The sequence below is a fragment of the Xyrauchen texanus genome, chromosome 24 (assembly GCF_025860055.1).
Source record: "Xyrauchen texanus isolate HMW12.3.18 chromosome 24, RBS_HiC_50CHRs, whole genome shotgun sequence".
Classification (NCBI taxonomy): Eukaryota; Metazoa; Chordata; class Actinopteri; order Cypriniformes; family Catostomidae; genus Xyrauchen; species Xyrauchen texanus.
Genome location: NC_068299.1, coordinates 40,295,619 through 40,316,083, shown reverse-complemented (window position 1 = coordinate 40,316,083; position 20,465 = coordinate 40,295,619). Strand labels below are relative to the sequence as shown.

At 38.6% G+C, this 20,465-nt stretch overlaps 1 protein-coding gene across 1 annotated transcript in view; it reads left to right on the top strand.

The window, feature by feature from the left end:
• The window catches only part of tp53bp2a (tumor protein p53 binding protein, 2a), a 73,683-nt gene that overhangs the window by 6,738 nt on the left and 46,480 nt on the right, over nt 1-20,465 (top strand). The window contains exons 3-5 of the mRNA XM_052089448.1: nt 9,164-9,277; nt 12,456-12,523; nt 12,739-12,840. Coding sequence (XP_051945408.1) covers nt 9,164-9,277; nt 12,456-12,523; nt 12,739-12,840 — 284 coding nt within the window. The remainder of the gene's footprint in view (nt 1-9,163; nt 9,278-12,455; nt 12,524-12,738; nt 12,841-20,465) is intronic.

Sequence of the window (20,465 nt, the reverse complement as noted above, 5' to 3'; positions counted from 1 at the left end):
GTTCTTCATCGGGAGTCAGTTGAACAGTTCACAAATGCAATACTAAACAAAGCAATACTGTTTTGGGAACATATTTTTTCCTTTTTATTTATTTTTTTTTTAATAAATAAAAATACAAAAATATAATGATTTTTTATATTTACAGCAGGACCGGCACGTCCTGCTGTATATTTTCCTCATTACAGCAGAAACAACTTAAAATACATTTTTGGGCATACAGATAAGTGTAAGACATCATTAGAGACTATAAAGGGTCTACTTTTATTTGTGTACACTCACAATAACAACAAAATCTTATGCTTTTGTAAAATAAAGAAAATAAAAATCTGAGCTTTCAGCAGTCTCCGTGTTCACGAGCATGTTTCAGAAACACGTCACAAAAATAACTGAAACTCTGCGAATTCTTATCACACAAACATGAAACATATGTCTAAAGAAAGCTTAAAATGTCTACTTTTAAATAAAACAATTCAGATTTAAAACAAATATTCTCCTGCAATGCAATCTGTTTGAAACAAAGCGATGTACATTTTTTACCGGTCCATCTCATTATCTGTAATGTGATCCCACCCACCAGCAGAGCACGCCATTCATACGCTAATGTGATGAGATGATCAACGCAAATGTAAACGCCCCCCCCTACTGTGAGGTTGTAAACGCATGTCATTCATTTTTCTGCGCGTTTGCAACAAACAGTGGAACTGACTCACTGAGCACTCGCTTGACCATTTGAAGAAACTGGGCACCTTTTTGTTTCTTTTTGTGCTGGTTTCGCTGAGCGGCTGGAGCCATCGGGACAGTTGTGGATTAATCTGCATGTTCAGGCCTCCTATTGCCTGGAGTTTGTTTTGTGGAGTATTTTTGCAGGACATTGGAAGGATTAGGTCATCTGCTGCACTCATGAACAGCCGGCTCACTGAACATTCGTTTGACTGTTCAAGGAAACTGAACAGATATTGTTTTGTGTTTTTGTGCTGTTCCGCTTGCGGCTGGAGCTTGTTTTGTGAGCAGCACTCCTTCAAGACAGTTTTGTGATTTGAATCTAAGCATTCTTTTTGTTTATTCTGCCTATTGGCTTGAGTTTGTTTTATAAATAATTTTTTTCTGTTATGTAATTCTGTCTCATAAAATTTGTATAGAAACACCGGACTTGAGCAATCTGACGGCAAAGGCCCTCATAGGCGTACATGGACTGTTTGAGTTTAAAGGGATGGATGCTGGTTGGCGCTGTCATGTGCATTTTATGCTTTCTTTAGACATAAGTTTCATGTTTGTGTGATAAGTATTTGCAGAGTTTCAGTTAATTTTTTTGACGTGTTTCAGAAATTTGCTAGTTTACACAGAGATGGCTGAAAGTGTATGCTCAAATGTATTTTTGAGTTGTTTCCGCTGTAATGACGGAAAAATCCAGGAGGACGCGCTGACGAGTCCATCGACCCCATAGGGTTAATGCACACGTTTTTTTTGTTATTTGGTTCGGGGGGAGGTTTGACTGTTGCACTAATGTTGGAATGTGGTCTTTATAATTTTTATTTTTGACAAACAATCTCTTTTTTTTCTAATATGTCAAAATGTCAATTTGTTAATATGAGCGGATTATCTTTCTTCACATGGAATGTTAATGGTTGGGGCCATTCCCCATAAAAAAGGGAAGGTTATTTCTCTTCTTAAACGTAAGAAATATGAGATGGTGTTTCTTCAAGAACGCATCCTTCCCCGCAGGAAGCTGAAAAATTTGGGAAGAAATGGGGTGGACATGTTTTCTTTAGTGCTGGCTCAAGTAAGAGCAGGGGAGTTATTACATTGATAAGTAAACATCTACAATTCAAATGTCTCAAACAGATTAAAGATAAATTAGGAAGAGTCATTATTGTTTTAGCAGAAATTCAGGGGCAAAATTTGGCTTTGGCTAATATTTACGCACCTAACACTGATGATCTGGGCTTTTTTATAGATCTTGAAGGGAGGTTGCAAGCCACTGGCCCCCCTCATGATATAATATTGGGAGGAGACTTGAATCTTTTGATGGACTCAGTCCTTGATCATATTGAAGTAAAAGTGTGTAAGCCCCCTAGAGCAACATTGATGCTTCACATGATGCAGGGGCGAAAATTTCATCAAAATGTTGGGGGGGACAATAAACATAACAATTCTCAAGAGCAATTTTTGAAGGGGACACCAAGGATTTTTTTGTTGTTGCTCCATTTGCATTTGTATTATTTTATTTCTTAAACAATTATTTTAAGAATATATCATTAGATTATTTACAATACACATATTTTAATGATATTTTAGGGGGGGACAACCCTCAGATAGATCCGCCTATGACATCAGTCCATAAGATTTATTCTTGAATAGATTTGAAGTCCCTCATTTCATCTGTTCAATTGGAAACATCTTCGACTCTGATCATGCCCTGGTGTTGACACATGTAGAAAACGATGTATATAGTTGGCGCTTTAATATATCCCTTTTGCAAAATCCTGATTTCCAACAAATGTTAAGGCTGAAATCAGTGTTTATATGGAGACCAACTGGTCCTCAGTATCCTCTGTGGGCATGGCTTGAGAGGCACTTAAGGTAGTTCTTAAGGGTCGGGTCATACAGTATTCCTCATTCATCAAAAATCCAAAGCACGAGAACTCGTGGAGATGGAAGGGAATATATGTATTCCAGTTTTTAGGTCCAATTGTTAAAGCTTGACATCTTGGGTCCTGCCTTCTGTGCACTTCTGTACAGACTTCCCAAATGTAATAAGGACATCATCCAACAATTTTCAGACTTTTTCTCTGAAATGGTGTTACGCTGTGACAGACTCTTGATTCTTGGGTATTTTAATATTCATGTATGCTGTCCATCGAAACCTCTGGTAAATGAATTTATCTCCCTCACTGAGTCTTTACATTTTGTACAACATGTCACTGGTCCTACTCACAATATGGGTCATACCCTGATATCTGGTGTTATCATATGGTCTTTTTGTGTCCAACCTAGAGGTCTTAGATATTGGCATTTCTGACCATTATTCAATAATGTTTGAGTCTGTATCTACTTGTCTTCTGCCTAATTTTTCTCAGCCCTTCACTCCAGGTCTGTTCATTCATCTACTGCATTTAACAGATGATGTCTTTGCTGGACTCAGCACTGAATCATTGGTTGAAACTTTTAATAAATATTGTACTTTTGCACTTGATAACGTCGCTACACTTAAGCCAAGGAGAGTTAAGTGTGTTTAACAGCCTTGGTTAAATGACGTCACCCACACTCTCAGACAAGAGTGCAGAAAAGATGAGCGCAAGAGGAAAAGAGACAGGCTTCAGGTCTCTTTATGATATTTTAAAGGAGTGTTTAAATCAGAGAGCTGTAAAGGAAGCGAAAGCTAAGTTTACCGCTACATTTATCTCTGATAATGCAAATCGACTAAAAGTTTTGTTCAAAACAATTGATTGTTTTGAACCCAACTAAAAATGCTTTTCTGGCTGCCACCCAAGAGAAATGTGAAACATTTTTACACTTCTTTACTCACAAAATTGAGCAGATTAAAGGTGCAATTTTTCCTTCACAATTTGATCAACCACTAATACCTTCCCCGTCCAGCTCCCTGACTCACTTCAACCAGTTACATCAGAACAGTTACCAGATGTAGTCTCCAAAATGAAGTGTTCAAGTTACAAGCTGGATATTCTTTCCCTATGCCTTCTTAAAGAATTTTTCATGACCTCTATAATTAACAGCTCATTAGCAATTAATCATTAGTTGTTCCAAGTAGTTTTAAACATGCAATTCTACATCCTTTGTTAAAAAAACAATTTTTGGATCCAGCAATACACAACAATTACAGACCAATCTCCAAACTGCCAAGATTTTGGAGAGTTTTATTCGCAGCTCTACTCCTATCAAAATACATTTAACATTTTAGAAATATTTCAGTCTAGTTTCAGACACTGCACAGCACCGAATCTGCATTGTTGAAGGTCACTAATGATATTTTACTCTCCATGGATTCAGGTTCACATGTCATCTTAATTAGGGCCCAAGCCTTGAAAAGGCAAGGCCCTATTGTTTTCGTTAGGATGACTATGATTATTATTTTTTTTACGACTATTGGGGCACTTTTGGGGCTCTTAACGTGCTCAAACTCTTGAAACTTTGCACACGGGTCAGAACCCGTGGCCATTAGGGCCGGGCTGAAGCTGGTACCGGGGCGTGGCAGGGGGGCTCGACGGCGCCCCCTGGAACGGGAAAAGAGAAACAGGAAGTGTGTTATAACTTCTGCATACATTTAATTGATCTCGATGAAACTTCAGTAGTGTGTTCGCTGTAACAGGCCGATCGCATGGATGTGACTATTGTGAGTCAAAGTTATAGCGCCACCAACTGGCAGAAGGACGTGTGTCACTTTCAAAATGCTTTGAAATCACCCTCTTATTTTTACCCGATTTACTTAAAACTTTTGGTGTGTAATGTAAACACACGGCAGATGTAGACATGGGAAAGGATTATTGATATCTTGGATACTGTTGCCGTGGCAATGCTTCAAACTCGAATATTCTTTTTGATGCTTTTGAGACTCTTAGCATACTTGAAATTGCATGAAACTTCGACAGACACATCACATTTATTAGCCAGTAGACATGTGCAAAGTTTCAGAAACGGGCGTGGTGCAGGGGCTCAGTAGCGCCACCTTTTGACAAAAGTGAGGGGGTTGGTTTTATACTTTGACCCACAGTCACAAAACTCAGTAATTATATTGATCTCATCGAGCCGGACAACTTTCTAATTTACAGTCATTAGCTCCGACCAACAGACAGTCAGATATTTTGGTTTGAATGTGGAACACATTGCAAATTAATCTTTGAAGCTCCAGAAAGCACATAAAGGCAGCATAAAAGCAATCCATACTCCATTGGTATAATTCATAATTCCCGCAGTGTACTTGCTTGTTATATTAGCTACTACAAAATATATAAATACATTTACTATCTTAACTTTAATGATGTACTTAACATAATGATAAATAATCTTAAAATATTATATTGTATGCTATGTATTGTGAATACACCCATGTTAAACATAAAAATGTACTTCCATTGCATATCATAGGAACACATAAGTGTAAATTATAATTACATTAATAAACCTGTACAAAGACCTCCAGATAAATACTGATAAGTGCTGCAAAAGATATTGACCTATGACATCCATTGACATAAAAATTTATTCTATATTTGAATTGTGACTATTGTGGTTCACGGTCATAGGCCCTGTCCCAAATAGCACACTTCATATGAATTTTCAGTCTTGTGTACTTATTTCATGTGTCCATTAACTCCATGAGACCGTAGGGTGTCTCATTTTTCATTTTAGGTATCGGAAGGGTGCTCACGCATACTTTGTGGTCGATATGTGTCCTCAATGCGCACTTTTGCAGTGCAAGCTCTACAGCACACATCTTCTCGACAGTTAAAGCGAGGTTACGTTATTGCCCATCGTGCACAGCGACCCTAAAGGCACGGGGGTGGCGGTGCCACCAGCGACCCTAAAGGCACGGGGGTGGCGGTGCCACCGGCTTGGGCCCGCCATCGCTGCTTGCAGCTATATTTTTATTAGATCTCAGTGCACTTTTGACACAATTGACCATAATATTCTTCTCAATCATCTAGAATGACCCTCCGGTGGTTTTCCTCCTATTTAACACTAGAAGAGCCAAGCATTGCAAACGTGCTAAGGTGATAAATATGCATGCAAATTTCACCTATTCAATATAAAGTGATGCATCGAAAATTATTTGAGGGCAATTGACAAGTAAGCTGATAAATGGGCGGCTCTATTATGATCATTGTATCGAGAGATATAAAGTAGCCACATATGCGGCTACACAATGTGGCAAAACATACGAAAGTACACTGATGCGGAAGCTGGGCGGAATAATGCTGAAAAGTTCAAACTGACAGATGATGAACAAAAATAATTTGTTGGTCTCATTTATTTGAGAGGTGTTACGGGAGGCAAAAACATGAGATTGGGTGACTTTTGGAGTGATTTTAGACTCATTACATTTCAATAAGCAGATCAGTGCTGTTGTCAAGGGTAGCTTTTTGCACCTTAGATCTATCGCTAAAATAAAACATTTTCTTTCCTAAAGACTTGGAAATTGTGATCCACTCACTTATTTCATCAAGGCTAGACTATTGCAACTCATTGTACTGTACATTGGTCTGCTCCAAACTGCATTATCCCTCCTTCAGCTTGTGCAAAACGCAGCAGCTAGGCTTTTAACAGGGTCAAGAAAGAGGGATCACATTTCCCCAGTTTTAGCGTCTATCCAGTGAAATTCAGGGTTGATTTTAAAATTCACATTTTTGTCTTCAAGGCACTGTCTGGTCTTGTGCCCCAATATATCAGTGACCTTCTACACCCCCACCAGAGCACTCTGGTCTTCTAATCAACTTCTATTGAAGGTTCCTCATTGCCGTTAGATGTAAGGGTGATCGGACCTAATATATGGAATAGTCTCCCTTTCCATGTGAGGTCAGCTTCATCACTAGCCATTTTTAAATCTTTAAATACTTCTTTTTATTCTTTGGCTTTTGAGTAGATAATTGAAAGGTTGAAGTGGATTAATACATGATGTTGTATTGAAATGTTTTTATTTAATTTGTTTGTTTGACAACTTCTGTTGTTTTTTAATGTGCTCTGTAAATAAAGGTTGACTTGACTATGAAGAGTTGGGTCCTAGCTGGTGTCATGATCGGAAGACAGGTCATCCTTAGGAGATAGAAAATGCTATAAACTGAATAGCAATTGTCAATCGCTGTTGTGCGCACAATGGCACCGACACTGTTATCCCTGATGTTGTTTTAACCCAAATAAATTAAGAACAATATATAAGAATCCTAACAAATTACCTCCATTGTGTAAGTGTTTTCAGTTAGGTTTTAATAATTTCACTCATTCTACTGTACTACTACAGTTCAATTAATTTATCTGATCTTGTTTTAGTCCATACAAATCGTACCACACACACACACACACACACACAAATTGTATAATTTGTGTGTGTGTGTGGTACGATTTGTGACCACAGAGGTGTTCGTTGGAGGTCAGGGTGGGGTTGGTGATTGGGGAGGGACATTAGTGTGGGTTAAATGCTAAATGTTGATTCAATGTGTATGTGTTGTGTTTTTCTCTGTAGTGTATTTTTGTAACAGTAAGAAATGTTGGGAAAAGTATTATACACACAATACATATACATGCATAATAAACATACATAATTAAACTAAACGTCTCCCTCCACATCCCCTCCCAGAGTGTCGCCCAAAAACACAAAATAACTGCCCCGCTTCCTAGCAAACAAGTTCCCAAACCCCAGCCTTTTACTTGCAACATCCTCGAAAGCTGCCACCCTCCCTATCTCCGCACACCACTCCGGAAACGATGGCACTCCATCCGACTTCTATCACCTTAAAATCATTTGTCAGCCAATCATGATACTGGTCAGAACCCAAAAACATGGCTTGTGTCTCCATCTTCTGATTGGCATTGCCAGCAGGTGGGTGTCTTTCAGACCTAGCCTATACAATCTAGAGGGGGTCCAATTGAATCTATGTAAAATTTTGAATAAGGCGCACTCTTGCATCTCAGACTTATTTTTTAGAATCCTAGCCCACACTCCCTCCAATTCCAAGTTTAAATCTTTCTCCTATAATCTTTTGATAGAAGTTAAAGTTCCAACCCCCAGACTCTGAACTAGCAGGGAGAAATACACTGATGCCTCATGATCTTTTCCAAAAGCAGTAATCACCTCTCCCAGAGTATCTGCCGCTTTAGGGTGTTGTGTGCTACTCCCAAAAATAGTACAGAGCAGATGGCGCAGCTGTATATACCTAAAGAACTGAGATCTGAGGATCTCAAAATGTTGAACCAAATTTTCAAAGGATTGAACATTTTCATATAGGTCACAGAGTGTATCAACCTCCCTCACAAGCGGAAAGGGGACTTATTAATATTTAATTTTGGGTTCAGTCATATGCTGAGGCAACATTTAAATAAATGTCCGAATTAAAAATACTGGACACTTTTGTCCATAACAAGTGCAAATGCAAAATAACGGGGTGTAACTTAACTTCCCAGATTAGTTTGACAGAAAGGCTTTGCAATGTCAAAATAGGGGCAAGAAGTTCCTGTTCAATGCAAAACCGGGGGGGGGGGGGGTTCACTCAATGACCAAAATGTCTGAGACCGAATGCATAATAATAAAATTAAATCTTGGGTAGGCCTAGCCCACTTTGCTAATCGGCCTATGTAACTTACTGAAAACGTAATCTGGTACGCTTACCTTTCCAAATGAAGGGCTTCGCTACACTATCAAATTGCTTGAAATAAGAGAGGGGACATCTACAGGGAGAGATTGTAGCAGGTAGTTGAATTTTGGAATACAATTTATTTTAATAACATTAACCTTCCCAATAATAGATGAATGTAATGAGGTCCACCTGCACACATCGCTCGAAAAACTTTTTATTAATTGGGTCAAAATTAACTAAATGAATCACACAAATTTGCTGTGAATAAAATGCCCAAATACTTAATCCCCTGTTTTGGCCACTGGAAGACACCTTATCTATATGTATAAGAGATGTCGTAACTTTATCGGTTAGACAGAATCTTTGACAATATGTAAAAAATCTAGCTGAATCAGGGAAATTGGACGGTAACTCTTACACTTGTTGGATCTTTGTCCTTTTTTAGAATCAGACTGATTCGGGCTTGTGTCATGGTTGTCAGAAGCTTTCCATTCTTCAATGATTCCGTATTAACTGCTAACAAAAGTGGAGCCAATTCTGTATCATAAGATCTAAAAAATTCAGAAGCCTTACTTGTAGGCAAGGCCTTAATTACCTCCATAAGCTCAACAAACACATCTTGCTTTGATTCCTAATAAATTTCATTCTTTCACTGTTTTCTTAGAGGGTGAAGTTAGGAAGTGAGGAAAGGAGGCAAGGAAACAAGGATGCTCAGTTTCAGAAATGAGAAGCACCCACTGTGTTTGAACATGGAATACTGCTCTATAATGCAACAGGACAATACCATGCTTTTCAAAAAGGCCTAATTATGCTCATGAGGTGTGTGTGTGTGTGTGTGTGTGTGTGTGTGTTTGCAGAGCGTGTGCTAGGCGAGAGCGAGAAGATGATGGATCTGTTGCTGCAGTGGGGGCAGGAGAGGTCTGAGGTTCGATTCTTTCTACGGCATGACCAAGCACCCAGCTCTCCATCAGGTAAGCTGACATTTTAGTTTAGACCGTAGCCCATTTCCCACACACAGTTCTGGTACTTTGCTCCTTTCTAGATAAGGTCTTTTAAGAGGGACGGTACATTCAAGGAGACCTATCCCTCTTACATTCTCACATACCCCATTGTGATGTCATCTAGTGTCGACTAGAGTTTACTTCTGACATTGTTTGCATGCACGATTCAATAGTAACAACAACAAAATCAACAACACTGACAGAGAATGCCAGGATTGGAGCTACATTTTAAGGACTGTTTTACTCAAACTGGCTGCATCTGAATAGCAAGGTGCTGTGTTATTAGAGTTTCCAAGTTATTACATTTAAATTACTCACTCTTGATAAACATCTTATTTTTTATGTCCATTATCCCAGGAGAAAAATTTATAAAGTAATCCAAGAAATCACTTTATTTTCTGTATAGTCACACAGTACAAACTGTACAGATGCAATAACATTTCCCAGATTACATTTCAATAAATTACATAGGCCGGTTGACAAAGGTGGGCTAGGCCTACCCAAGATATTTTATTATTATGCATTCGGTTTCAGACATTTGGCTCATTAGTCGCTTCCACCTGAGAGTGCCCCTCCCTGGTTTGGTATTGAACAGGAAGTTCTTGCCCCTATTTTGCCATTGCAAAGCCTTTCTGTCAAACTAACCAGAGAAGTTAAGTCTCACACCGTTATTTTGCATTTGCACCAGAATTTCTTATTCTCCACATGTCGCAACACCTCTAAACTCACCAGGGCGTGATCTGAGACTAAGATGTTTCCAATCTTGCACTCTACAACAGATGAAATGTATATAATAAAAAAAATCTATTCTAGAATAAATCTTATGGACTGATGAATAGTCCCTGCCCAGTTGGGTTCAAAAGTCACCAAATATCTGCAAGACCAAGATATTTACACATCCTTGGCACACTGATGCTTCCCTATGATCAAGGACTGAGTCCATCAAAACATTTCAAGACTTCTCCCAATATTATATCATGAGGGGTGCCAGCGGCTTGCAACATCCCTTCAAGATCTATTAAAAAAAAGCCCTGATCATCAGCGTTAGGTGCGTAAATATTAGCCAAAATCAACCTTTGCCCCTGAATTTCTGCTAAAACGATAACGACTCTTACTAATTTATCTTTTATCTGTTTGAGACTTTTGTATTGTAGAGGTTTACTTATCAAGGTAATAACTCCCCTGCTTTTAATTGAGCCAGCACTAAAGAATGCATGTACATTTTTTGCGGCCATCTCTAATATCTATTCTCAATTTGGCCGGGAACATCAGTGCAAAAGCGACCTTCCTTTTGATTTAAGAGTTTCTTGTATTCCTTGAATCGATCGTGTTTCTCTCTTGTCAAATTTGCAAAGTCTGGGAAAAAGAAAGTGGCATAGTTCTTCCAAGAAAGACTTCCTTTACTCCTCGCCTTGTGTAACACAAAATCTTTATCGGATGATCTCAGAAATTTGGCTAGAATTGCTAGAAGGTTAGCAGCTAATTCCCTCTCCAATGACTCCAGATAATCAATCCATTTCTCAACATCTGCCACTCTTGTAACCATCTCAATGAATTTAGTCTCATGACAGTATTCCATCACGATCCTTCGTCAGCATTGCCCACGTTTACCGATTGACGCCGAATTTTCTTCACTTCACCGTCTGCTCGGGGGCTTCAGCTTGAGCATGTGTCTTTTAATGTCTCCAGAGCCTGAGAATTTCAAAATCTTTGACATTTTGTCTTCCTAGAACAGTTAAGAATCAGGGTGTATCAAATCTCACTGAAAAAAGTATGAAAACTAGCAAAGTGCGCACAGCTCGCCATTCATACGTCCGAACCTCGCATGGCACCCGTGACCCGTGGAGTATTTTTTTAATAGGCTACATATTTTTACAATTCTTGCCTGGATCGTGGAAAGTAGCTTGAGTCTCCACATGCTGTGAGAATCCGTGGTGTCATGCACAGCGAGCAACGTAATAAGATGTGTGGATTGACTGTCTCAGAAGCGGAGGCAAATGAGACTTGTCCTCCGCCACCCAGATTGAGGCGAGTAACCGCTCCACCACGAGGACCTAGTAAGTGGGAATTGGGCATTAAAAATTGGGGAGAAAAGGAGAAAATATAAATTAAATAGTCATATATTTACTTAATACTTTCTCAAAGAACTTGCAAGAAATTGGCAAGACATTTATTTTAATTATTAAAGTATGTTAAAATGTTTTTTTTTTATTTTTTTTAATTAGACACATTTTTCAAGGTATTTATCTTTGATACAAGTGTGTGTGTGTGTGTGTGTGTGTGTGTGTGTGTATATATACATACATACATACATACACATACAGAGCCCTAATTACAGGGACAATCCCCCTGGAGTTAAGTGCCTTGCTCAAGGACACAATGGTGGTGGCTGTGGGGATCGAACCAACAACATTCTGCTTAACAGTTTAGTGCTTTAGCCCACTACACCACCACCATATATATATATATTTATATATATACATACACACACACACACATGCAGGAGGAGTGTCATCTATTATAAGGATGATATATGGTTTTTGCGTCTCTGTATACATGCCATAACATCAGTGGACAAGTTGCAATTACAATTTGTGCAAATATTTTTGTGATTTCCAGTACACTTTTTTAAATAATAGAATCAAATAGGCAGATTCAATTCATATAAAACATTTCTGGCAAGAGAAAATTAAGTGTATGCTCCCATGTTTATTATGATGTGGACAACATGCGTCACGTTTAATGAGTGTTTACTGCTCCACACTATCAGTTTCTGTGCTAGGATGTGCAGTTGAGTCAAATGTGTACCTCCTGAAAATTTATTTATGCTAATTTAAGCCACAGGAAGTGGAGGAAAAACTTAAGTGAAATTTCGCCCATTGTACAAATGGGTTTGTTCCTGGCAGGCAGCAGATGCCCTAACCCTGCCCTCATCTTCACAAGAGTGAAGTTTCAGAAAGGAAAAAGAAACTAACACTGTGTTAATCGTGTACATTTTCCAACTCGTTAAAAAATATTAATCACAGAAATGAATGTGTTCAATTAAGTTTCTATTTTTCCCCTGAATGTGTTTTCCTGATCAAGTTGACAACTTTTAAGCTAGCTTAGAAGTTGAGTTTCCTGCTGAGTATGTTTGACTGTTTTTCAGACTCCAGGAGTTCAAATCAGAAGAGGAATGACATGAAGAGACCCACAGATAGACGGACTGAGAATGGGGTGCGTTTGGCTGCCTTGTCTGAATTTCCTTTTCTCTTTGCAATCTAATGCAAGCATTGCATGAAACTTTTTTACAAACATTACACTCTGTTCTGAGATGAACCCTTGACAGGAATGCCATGTAGTCAAACAGGAAATGGATGAGGATTTATTTATGAGAGATAAATCTTCATATTCTAAAAGAGTATTTATGTTGTTGTTGTGATATTTTGCAGGTGAACAGCATGTGGATGAACATGACTTTAGTAGAGCTGCAGGAGATGGCTACCAGACAACAACAGCAAATTGATGCCCAGCAACAGCTCCTTGCCTCTAAGGTACAAGTGAAAACATTAAGCGGTGAAACAATGTTTAAATATCAATTAGAGATGGAATACTGATGGAGGAGAAAAGATGCCAATTAACTTAGCACAATGGTTGTGTATTCATTGAAATGCACATTCAATCTCTTAAACTCTTATCCTTAACGATATTAGTCGGTCGGCAGACTGTGGCTATCCACATTGCTATAACAATCGTGAAGCCGTTTGTCACAGCATGAATGTCGGTGTCAAGCACAGCTTTGAACTTCACATTTCCTGTTCTACTTTTAGCACTGGCACTGCCCACATAATGATACTTCATCTGAATTGTGCAGTAATCATTAGCTGATTCTTTAAAATTTTATGGGTTCCAAGTTTAAATATTTACTTTGAGCGGACAGACTCTCCAAAGGAGAACTTGAACAAGCTAGCCGGCCACAGAGGTCCCTGATCAGTGCAATGTATCATGTGTGTCTGTGTTATTATGATAGTTAAGACTCTGATGGGTGCAATTTAATAACCACAAAAGCAGTTATTAAATTGCACCCTTCAAAATACTTCATTTCTGTCACAAGTCAAGTTTGTTTTGTACAAAAAAAACGGCATTAAGAGATCCTTTCCTTATCACTTGATCACTGACATAGAATCACTGTTGTGTTTGTTTGTGGTGTGTGTATCAGTGTACTGACCTTCGACACATCGCAAAGATTCTGCCCTACTCCAACCAGTGTTTGGAACTCATACAGAGCTGAATAAAATTTCTGAATTTAAAATCAAATTGTTAAATGTATTAATTGCGTTAAAGACAAAGTAATGTGCTAGCATTTATCTGCATTTATTATATGTATATATATCTATATATATATATATATATATATATATATATATATATACAGGGCTCTACACTGCGAGTATTTCACTCGCATTTGCCCCTAAAAATAGATATGTGCGAACTGTAAAAATTATTTACGAGCACAGTGTGCGAATAAAGATTACAAACGTAACCCCCCCTTTTTTAAGATATTTGTTTATAAATGACAAAACCCACATTCTACAAGCGGAGTTTTCTGTGATGACGCTGTCCAGTCAGAGAGAGAAAGGTGAACAATGGAAAAAGTAGCGGTATAGGCGACATCGCATTTTATTTTAAGCGAAAAAGAGATGAGGAGAAAGAGGAATTTGGTGAGGGGGATTCGCAAGGTTCAACTAACGAAGTCTCTTCACAAGGTTTACCGGAGACGGCTAACGTTAGGGATGCTGAGAACAACGTTAGCGATGCTACCGTGACCACAGCTGTCACTTCAACGTCCACTTTAGCCGGTGGAGGGAGAACGTATAGATTCAATGCGAATTGGCTCAAAATGTTCCCATGGCTAGAGTTCGAAAACAATGTCATGTTCTGCAAATATTGTAGATGGCAGAAACAGGTGGGCATCTCGTCCTTCGTGTCAGGAAACCCACATCTGAAATAGTGATGGTCATTTGCGAAGGAGTCGGCTCTTGTAGGTGAATGTTGGGAGCCGGCTCGCATATCAGAATCTATTTATACAAATATAAAAAAAATTAAGATATGAATAATCAAAAGATTCAAAAACAACGTGTGATTTGTGAGGTATGTGCTGTCCCTTAGTACACGCACACACACTCATACACGCAGTATAAATATGTATGTAATAAATTGTTTGTTAATAAACCCTGTATTTAATTTTCACTGTGCTCCTAAATTTCTTTGTGTGCTCCTACATTTTTTCATTTAGGAGCGCATGTACTCCTTGGGAAAAAAGTTAGCGTAGAGCCCTGAGATTATTTATTTATATATATATACACACTCACCTAAAGGATTATTAGGAACACCATACTAATACTGTGTTTGACCCCCTTTCGCCTTCAGAACTGCCTTAATTCTACGTGGCATTGATTCAACAAGGTGCTGAAAGCATTCTTTAGAAATGTTGGCCCATATTGATAGGATAGCATCTTGCAGTTGATGGAGATTTGTGGGATGCACATCCAGGGCACGAAGCTCCCGTTCCACCACATCCCAAAGATGCTCTATTGGGTTGAGATCTGGTGACTGTGGGGGCCATTTTAGTACAGTGAACTCATTGTCATGTTCAAGAAACCAATTTGAAATGATTCGAGCTTTGTGACATGGTGCATTATCCTGCTGGAAGTAGCCATCAGAGGATGGGTACATGGTGGCCATAAAGGGATGGACATGGTCAGAAACAATGCTCAGGTAGGCCGTGGCATTTAAACGATGTCCAATTGGCACTAAGGGGCCTAAAGTGTGCCAAGAAAACATCCCCACACCATTACACCACCACCACCAGCCTGCACAGTGGTAACAAGGCATGATGGATCCATGTTCTCATTCTGTTTACGCCAAATTCTGACTCTACCATCTGAATGTCTCAACAGAAATCGAGACTCATCAGACCAGGCAACATTTTTCCAGTCTTCAACTGTCCAATTTTGGTGAGCTCTTGCAAATTGTAGCCACTTTTTCCTATTTGTAGTGGAGATGAGTGGTACCCGGTGGGGTCTTCTGCTGTTGTATCCCATCCGCCTCAAGGTTGTGCGTGTTGTGGCTTCACAAATGCTTTGCTGCATACCTCGGTTGTAACGAGTGGTTATTTCAGGCAAAGTTGCTCTTCTATCAGCTTGAATCAGTCGGCCCATTCTCCTCTGACCTCTAGCATCAACAAGGCATTTTCGCCCACAGGACTGCCGCATACTGGATGTTTTTCCCTTTTCACACCATACTTTGTAAACCCTAGAAATGGTTGTGCGTGAAAGTCCCAGTAACTGAGCAGATTGTGAAATACTCAGACCGGCCCGTCTGGCACCAACAACCATGCCACGCTCAAAATTGCTTAAATCACCTTTCTTTCCCATTCTGACATTCAGTTTGGAGTTCAGGAGATTGTCTTGACCAGGACCACACCCCTAAATGCATTGAAGCAACTGCCGTGTGATTGGTTGATTAGATAATTGCATTAATGAGAAATTGAACAGGTGTTCCTAATAATCCTTTAGGTGAGTGTGTGTGTGTATGTATATATATATATATATATATATATATATATATATATATATATATATATATACATACACACACACACACACACACACACACACACACACACACACACACACATTCCTTTCCTTTATTATATAATATATATATAATATTAGGACTGTCAATCGATAAAAATGTTTAATCAAATTAATTACATGGTGTCCCGATTAATTAATCGCATATACTAATATTTGCTGAGTCTAATACTTAGAACACATCTTGAAATCCCTTAGTTCGAGTCTGCACTCCCAAGTGTTTTGAACGCAAGAATGTAATGCTTGTTTGTTGTTTTGTCTGCTGGATGGTTGTTTTATTCACTGTATAAACTGCACGTTGCCCATACAGCTGAAGTTTCACTTACTGCCCTCTGGAGTAAACAGGTGGTACTGCAAGCTTGCATTTCTCAGGAATCCTCCTTATTACGATCCGGGGGCATTGCAATTAATTGCATAAATTTTTTTCATAAAATTAATCGCACTGAATTAACATTAATGTTAAATCGACAGCCCTGATAAATCTATATATGAAAATGTACATTTCTTGTTTCTTTTTATTTTTTATTTGGAATTCTCAATGCGCTCTAGGTCCTCATGGTGGCAGAGGACGAATTTCAGTTGCCTCTGCTTTTGAGACCATCATTCCGCACATCTTATCACGTGGCTTGTTGAGCGCGTTACTGCGGAGACCTAGCGCATCTGGAGGCTTCACGCTTTTCCACGCGGTATCCACGCACAACTCACCACGCACCCCACCGAGAGCGAGAACCACATTATTGCGACCATAAGGAGGTTGACCCAACATGACTACCCAACTGTGCCAATTGGTTGCTTAGGAAGCTTGACTGGAGTCACTCAGCACGCCCTGGATTCGAAATTGTGACTCCAGGTGTGGTAGTCAGTGTCTTTACTTGCTAAGCTACCCAGAACCCCCACAGTTCTGAATTTTTTTTTTGCAGTGAACTCAATTGGGTCTTTAAACTATAAGATCTGAGACATCCGGTTAAGGCTGTATAATAATGTTATAATAAAACTGAAAGCGCTTTATTGTGTTGCGCGATTATTGTCAAAATGAAAACGGCAATAATTGTTTTTAATTCAAGTCAACCACATGTGGCGTGCGCTCATGTGTAACCCATCATTGAAGGCTTTTTTTTTTTTTTAAGAGCTGCGTGTACTGTAGATAATACTGAATTTGGAGAATGTGATATTCGTGCTATTCTGGTGTGTGCTTGTGACAAAGGGTATGTATGTAGTAGGCTAATGCTTGCTTTGTTCTAAACAGTTACATGATTGTTAAATGTTACTGAACAAATCGTGTGTCAAAATTATGTTTTTGTGTAAACAAAAACTCGCTATTATATTTAATCTAGCCTCTCTCAGTTTAAGTCACAATCATGCATCAAAAAGATTGCATTAGCCTACTATGCTTTTGTGTCAAAATTATTCCAATCACGTTAAGTCTAGTGATGCCACTTTCTGCACTTTGGGTTCTAAGAACAGGAAAAAAGACGCAGCAACATGATCTGAAATAACATCAAGATGTCAACAACAAGATCAGCATACATTTAATATTTCATATGAAGTATTCACGTTAATTTCAAATGTATAATTTACTTGTTAAACCTGAACATGCTTTAGAAATAATTTTAGCAATGACAATTTAAAGTAATAATTGACAAAAGCAACCAAATTCACACACTTGAACCGTAAACAACTATACATTTCATATTAAACATTCCCAAGACTTGTAAATGTAAAAATGTAAATCAGAGATAGTGAATATAACAACAGAAATAAATATAAATTAACCTAAACAAATATGTACAAATGTGAGTGACTGATATTTTATTCAGCATTCCTTTTAATGTCTTTTTCATCTCTAATGTTTTTCATCTCTAATATTTTTCTATCTACTCTGCAGAACTGTCTCTGCAAAGTGATACCTTCCCCTATTGTCGACTTGTGGATTCAAAGTCTGAATAAATTTGTCTAGTGTCACCCAAGCCACCCTACCATAGATGTCCAATGTCAATCAAACGTCGTCATTTTGTCTAAAAAAAATTACTTCAGGTGCTTCAAGGTCTTGGTCCAAGTCCAACAAACTCTTGGAAGGATGTTTTTGCCTTTAACCACATCAAGACTCCAGTTTTTCTTTACAGCAGTTAAGTGGGATTCAGGGGACTGGTGTTCAGTGGTATCAGTAGATGTGGCAGAAATGTGTGGGCACCTGACTGTTCTGCCTCTGTGTAGATTTTGCAAGAAATATTTTCTCCAGGAGACTGGCTCAATGTGATGGATGGACTGAGCTGTGGTATTGGCCCACCTGTCATTCAGCTTGTGCTGGTCTGTGAAATCTCTGATGTCCATGGATGTGATCAGTTTTATTTAAATATTTGGGCAACTTCTGACAGAGTCATGCCATCTGTTGTACCTTACATAGCAGTCCTCCTGTTGCTTCCCATGTATATCAGGTGACCTTAATTTGTTTGTCATTCTCAGGGATGTGGCAGAGGGTATGCATTTCCAAGATCTTGTTATTTTTGGACTCAACACACTGGCCTAACATGCACTGAGGCCTGTCTGGACTACAGACTAAAGCCTAAATAAAATTCTGTGTGCTTTGAAATGCTTGCATTGGTGTCACTCGATATACACAGTTCAGGGCTAATTAATTTTTTTTGTGGATTTGGAAACTGATTTCTCAACTGCAATCTCTGAATGTTCCCTTTTGAAATAGCGGTAGGATTCTAGGATGGACAGTCAAATGCGATTTCTGAATCTTCTTTTTTAGCACTTCCTCTCTCACAGTAACCACATCCCTCATCTTTGGAGCTTGTCTTGAAACGTTGTCTCATTCATAGAAATTCCTGACACAATCATATGTATTGCTAGTGGGTCACATGATTTATACATTTTTTCACTGGAAGAAGGCCCATTTACATGGACATTTTTTGCATGACAGAATTTTAATTTTAATTTTTTTGTGAGGGCTAGTTGGTAAAGTTGAGTGCTCCTTTCAAAACCTTGCCTAGATACTTGTTTTGTCTTGTTTAAAATGGAGATCTCATGGGTGAGCTTGGAATCTGGGATTTTTTTCAGTAAATGCCTTTTTCTCTGCCTTTGTCTTGCAAGAGCTCTGACATTATCTGCCTCTTGTTTTCGATTGGGTTTCCTCCTTTCTCATTCTTCCTGCATGTTTTATTTTCCTTTTCTTTGAAATATTCATAATTTTTTCTTCCTCTCCCTGAATGCCTTCTGTTTTTATGTTTAATACAGTTAAACTGACTAGCACAGTGTGTTTCTGTTTATTTTTTCAATTACACTGTCATTTATCGCTTTTTCCTTAAGAGAAATTTACATATATTTAAAATGTAAAATGACTCACAAATTAGTGGGGAAAAAGTGGGAATTTGATCCAAAAATCAAAGCTTTGGAAACCCCTCAGAAATGAAAGACTTCTTTACCGATGACAGCAAGAGTGAGAAGGGAAAATATGTAAATGCGAGATGGCATTTTCTTTCGACAAGAGAGAAAATTGATCAATTAAAGGAATGCAAGAAACTGGGCACCTAGTTCCACCTGGTGGCTGGAGTTTGTTTTGTGGAATAAAGCTCCTTCGGGACAGTTGTGGATGAGTCTGCCCATTCTTTGTGCTTGTGCCTCCAGTTGGCTGGAAATTGTTTTTTGGAGTACTTTTTTGTTGGACATTGGAAGGATTAGGTCATCTCCTGCACTCATAAACAGCTAGCTCACTGAACATTAATTTGACTATCTGAGGAAACTGAACAGAAGTTTTGTGTGCGTGCATGCACTGGTTCCGCTAGCGGCTGGAGTTTATTTTGTAGAGTGGCACACCTTTGGGACAGTTTTGTGGATGAATCTACATGCTCTTTAAGTTTGTTCCACCTATTGGCTGGAGTTTGTTTTATAGATTATTTTTTGCTGTGTAATTCTGTCTCACAAAATTTGTATAGAAACACTGGACTTAAATGGGACCTATTATGCTAAATTCACTTTTACATGGTGTTTGTACATAAATATGAGTCGGCAGTGTGTGTACACAACCACCCTACAATGTTAAAAATCCACCCACTCTTTCTTATATTTCTATTAATCAAAAACAGAGTGTCAAAATTAATGGTTTTCGTTTCTGCCCTAAAGTGACGTCACATTAGAGCAGGTCTCCACCCTATTATCATAGATCCTTCCCTGAGTGATCTACAGTCAGTCTGCCATTTTTTTCCAGGCTGGAGCAGAAGTAGTGAGAAGAAAATGTCTCAGCTTCATAAGCATCATAAGTGTTCTGTTGTTGGCTGTAAAAGTGAACATAAGACTCTTCATGTACTCCCAGCATCAGAGCCACTGAAGACGTTGTGGACAAGTTTTGTTTTTGAAGGAAATTTGCCCAAAAAATTGCAAATTATTTTACACCTGACTGCTTTGCGAATGAGTGTCAATATAAAGCAGGATTTTAAAAACATTTTTATTCTCAAGCATGGATCAGTACCAACTGTTCATGTTCCAGCTAAAGTTACCATTGTTTCTGATTGTATTCACGG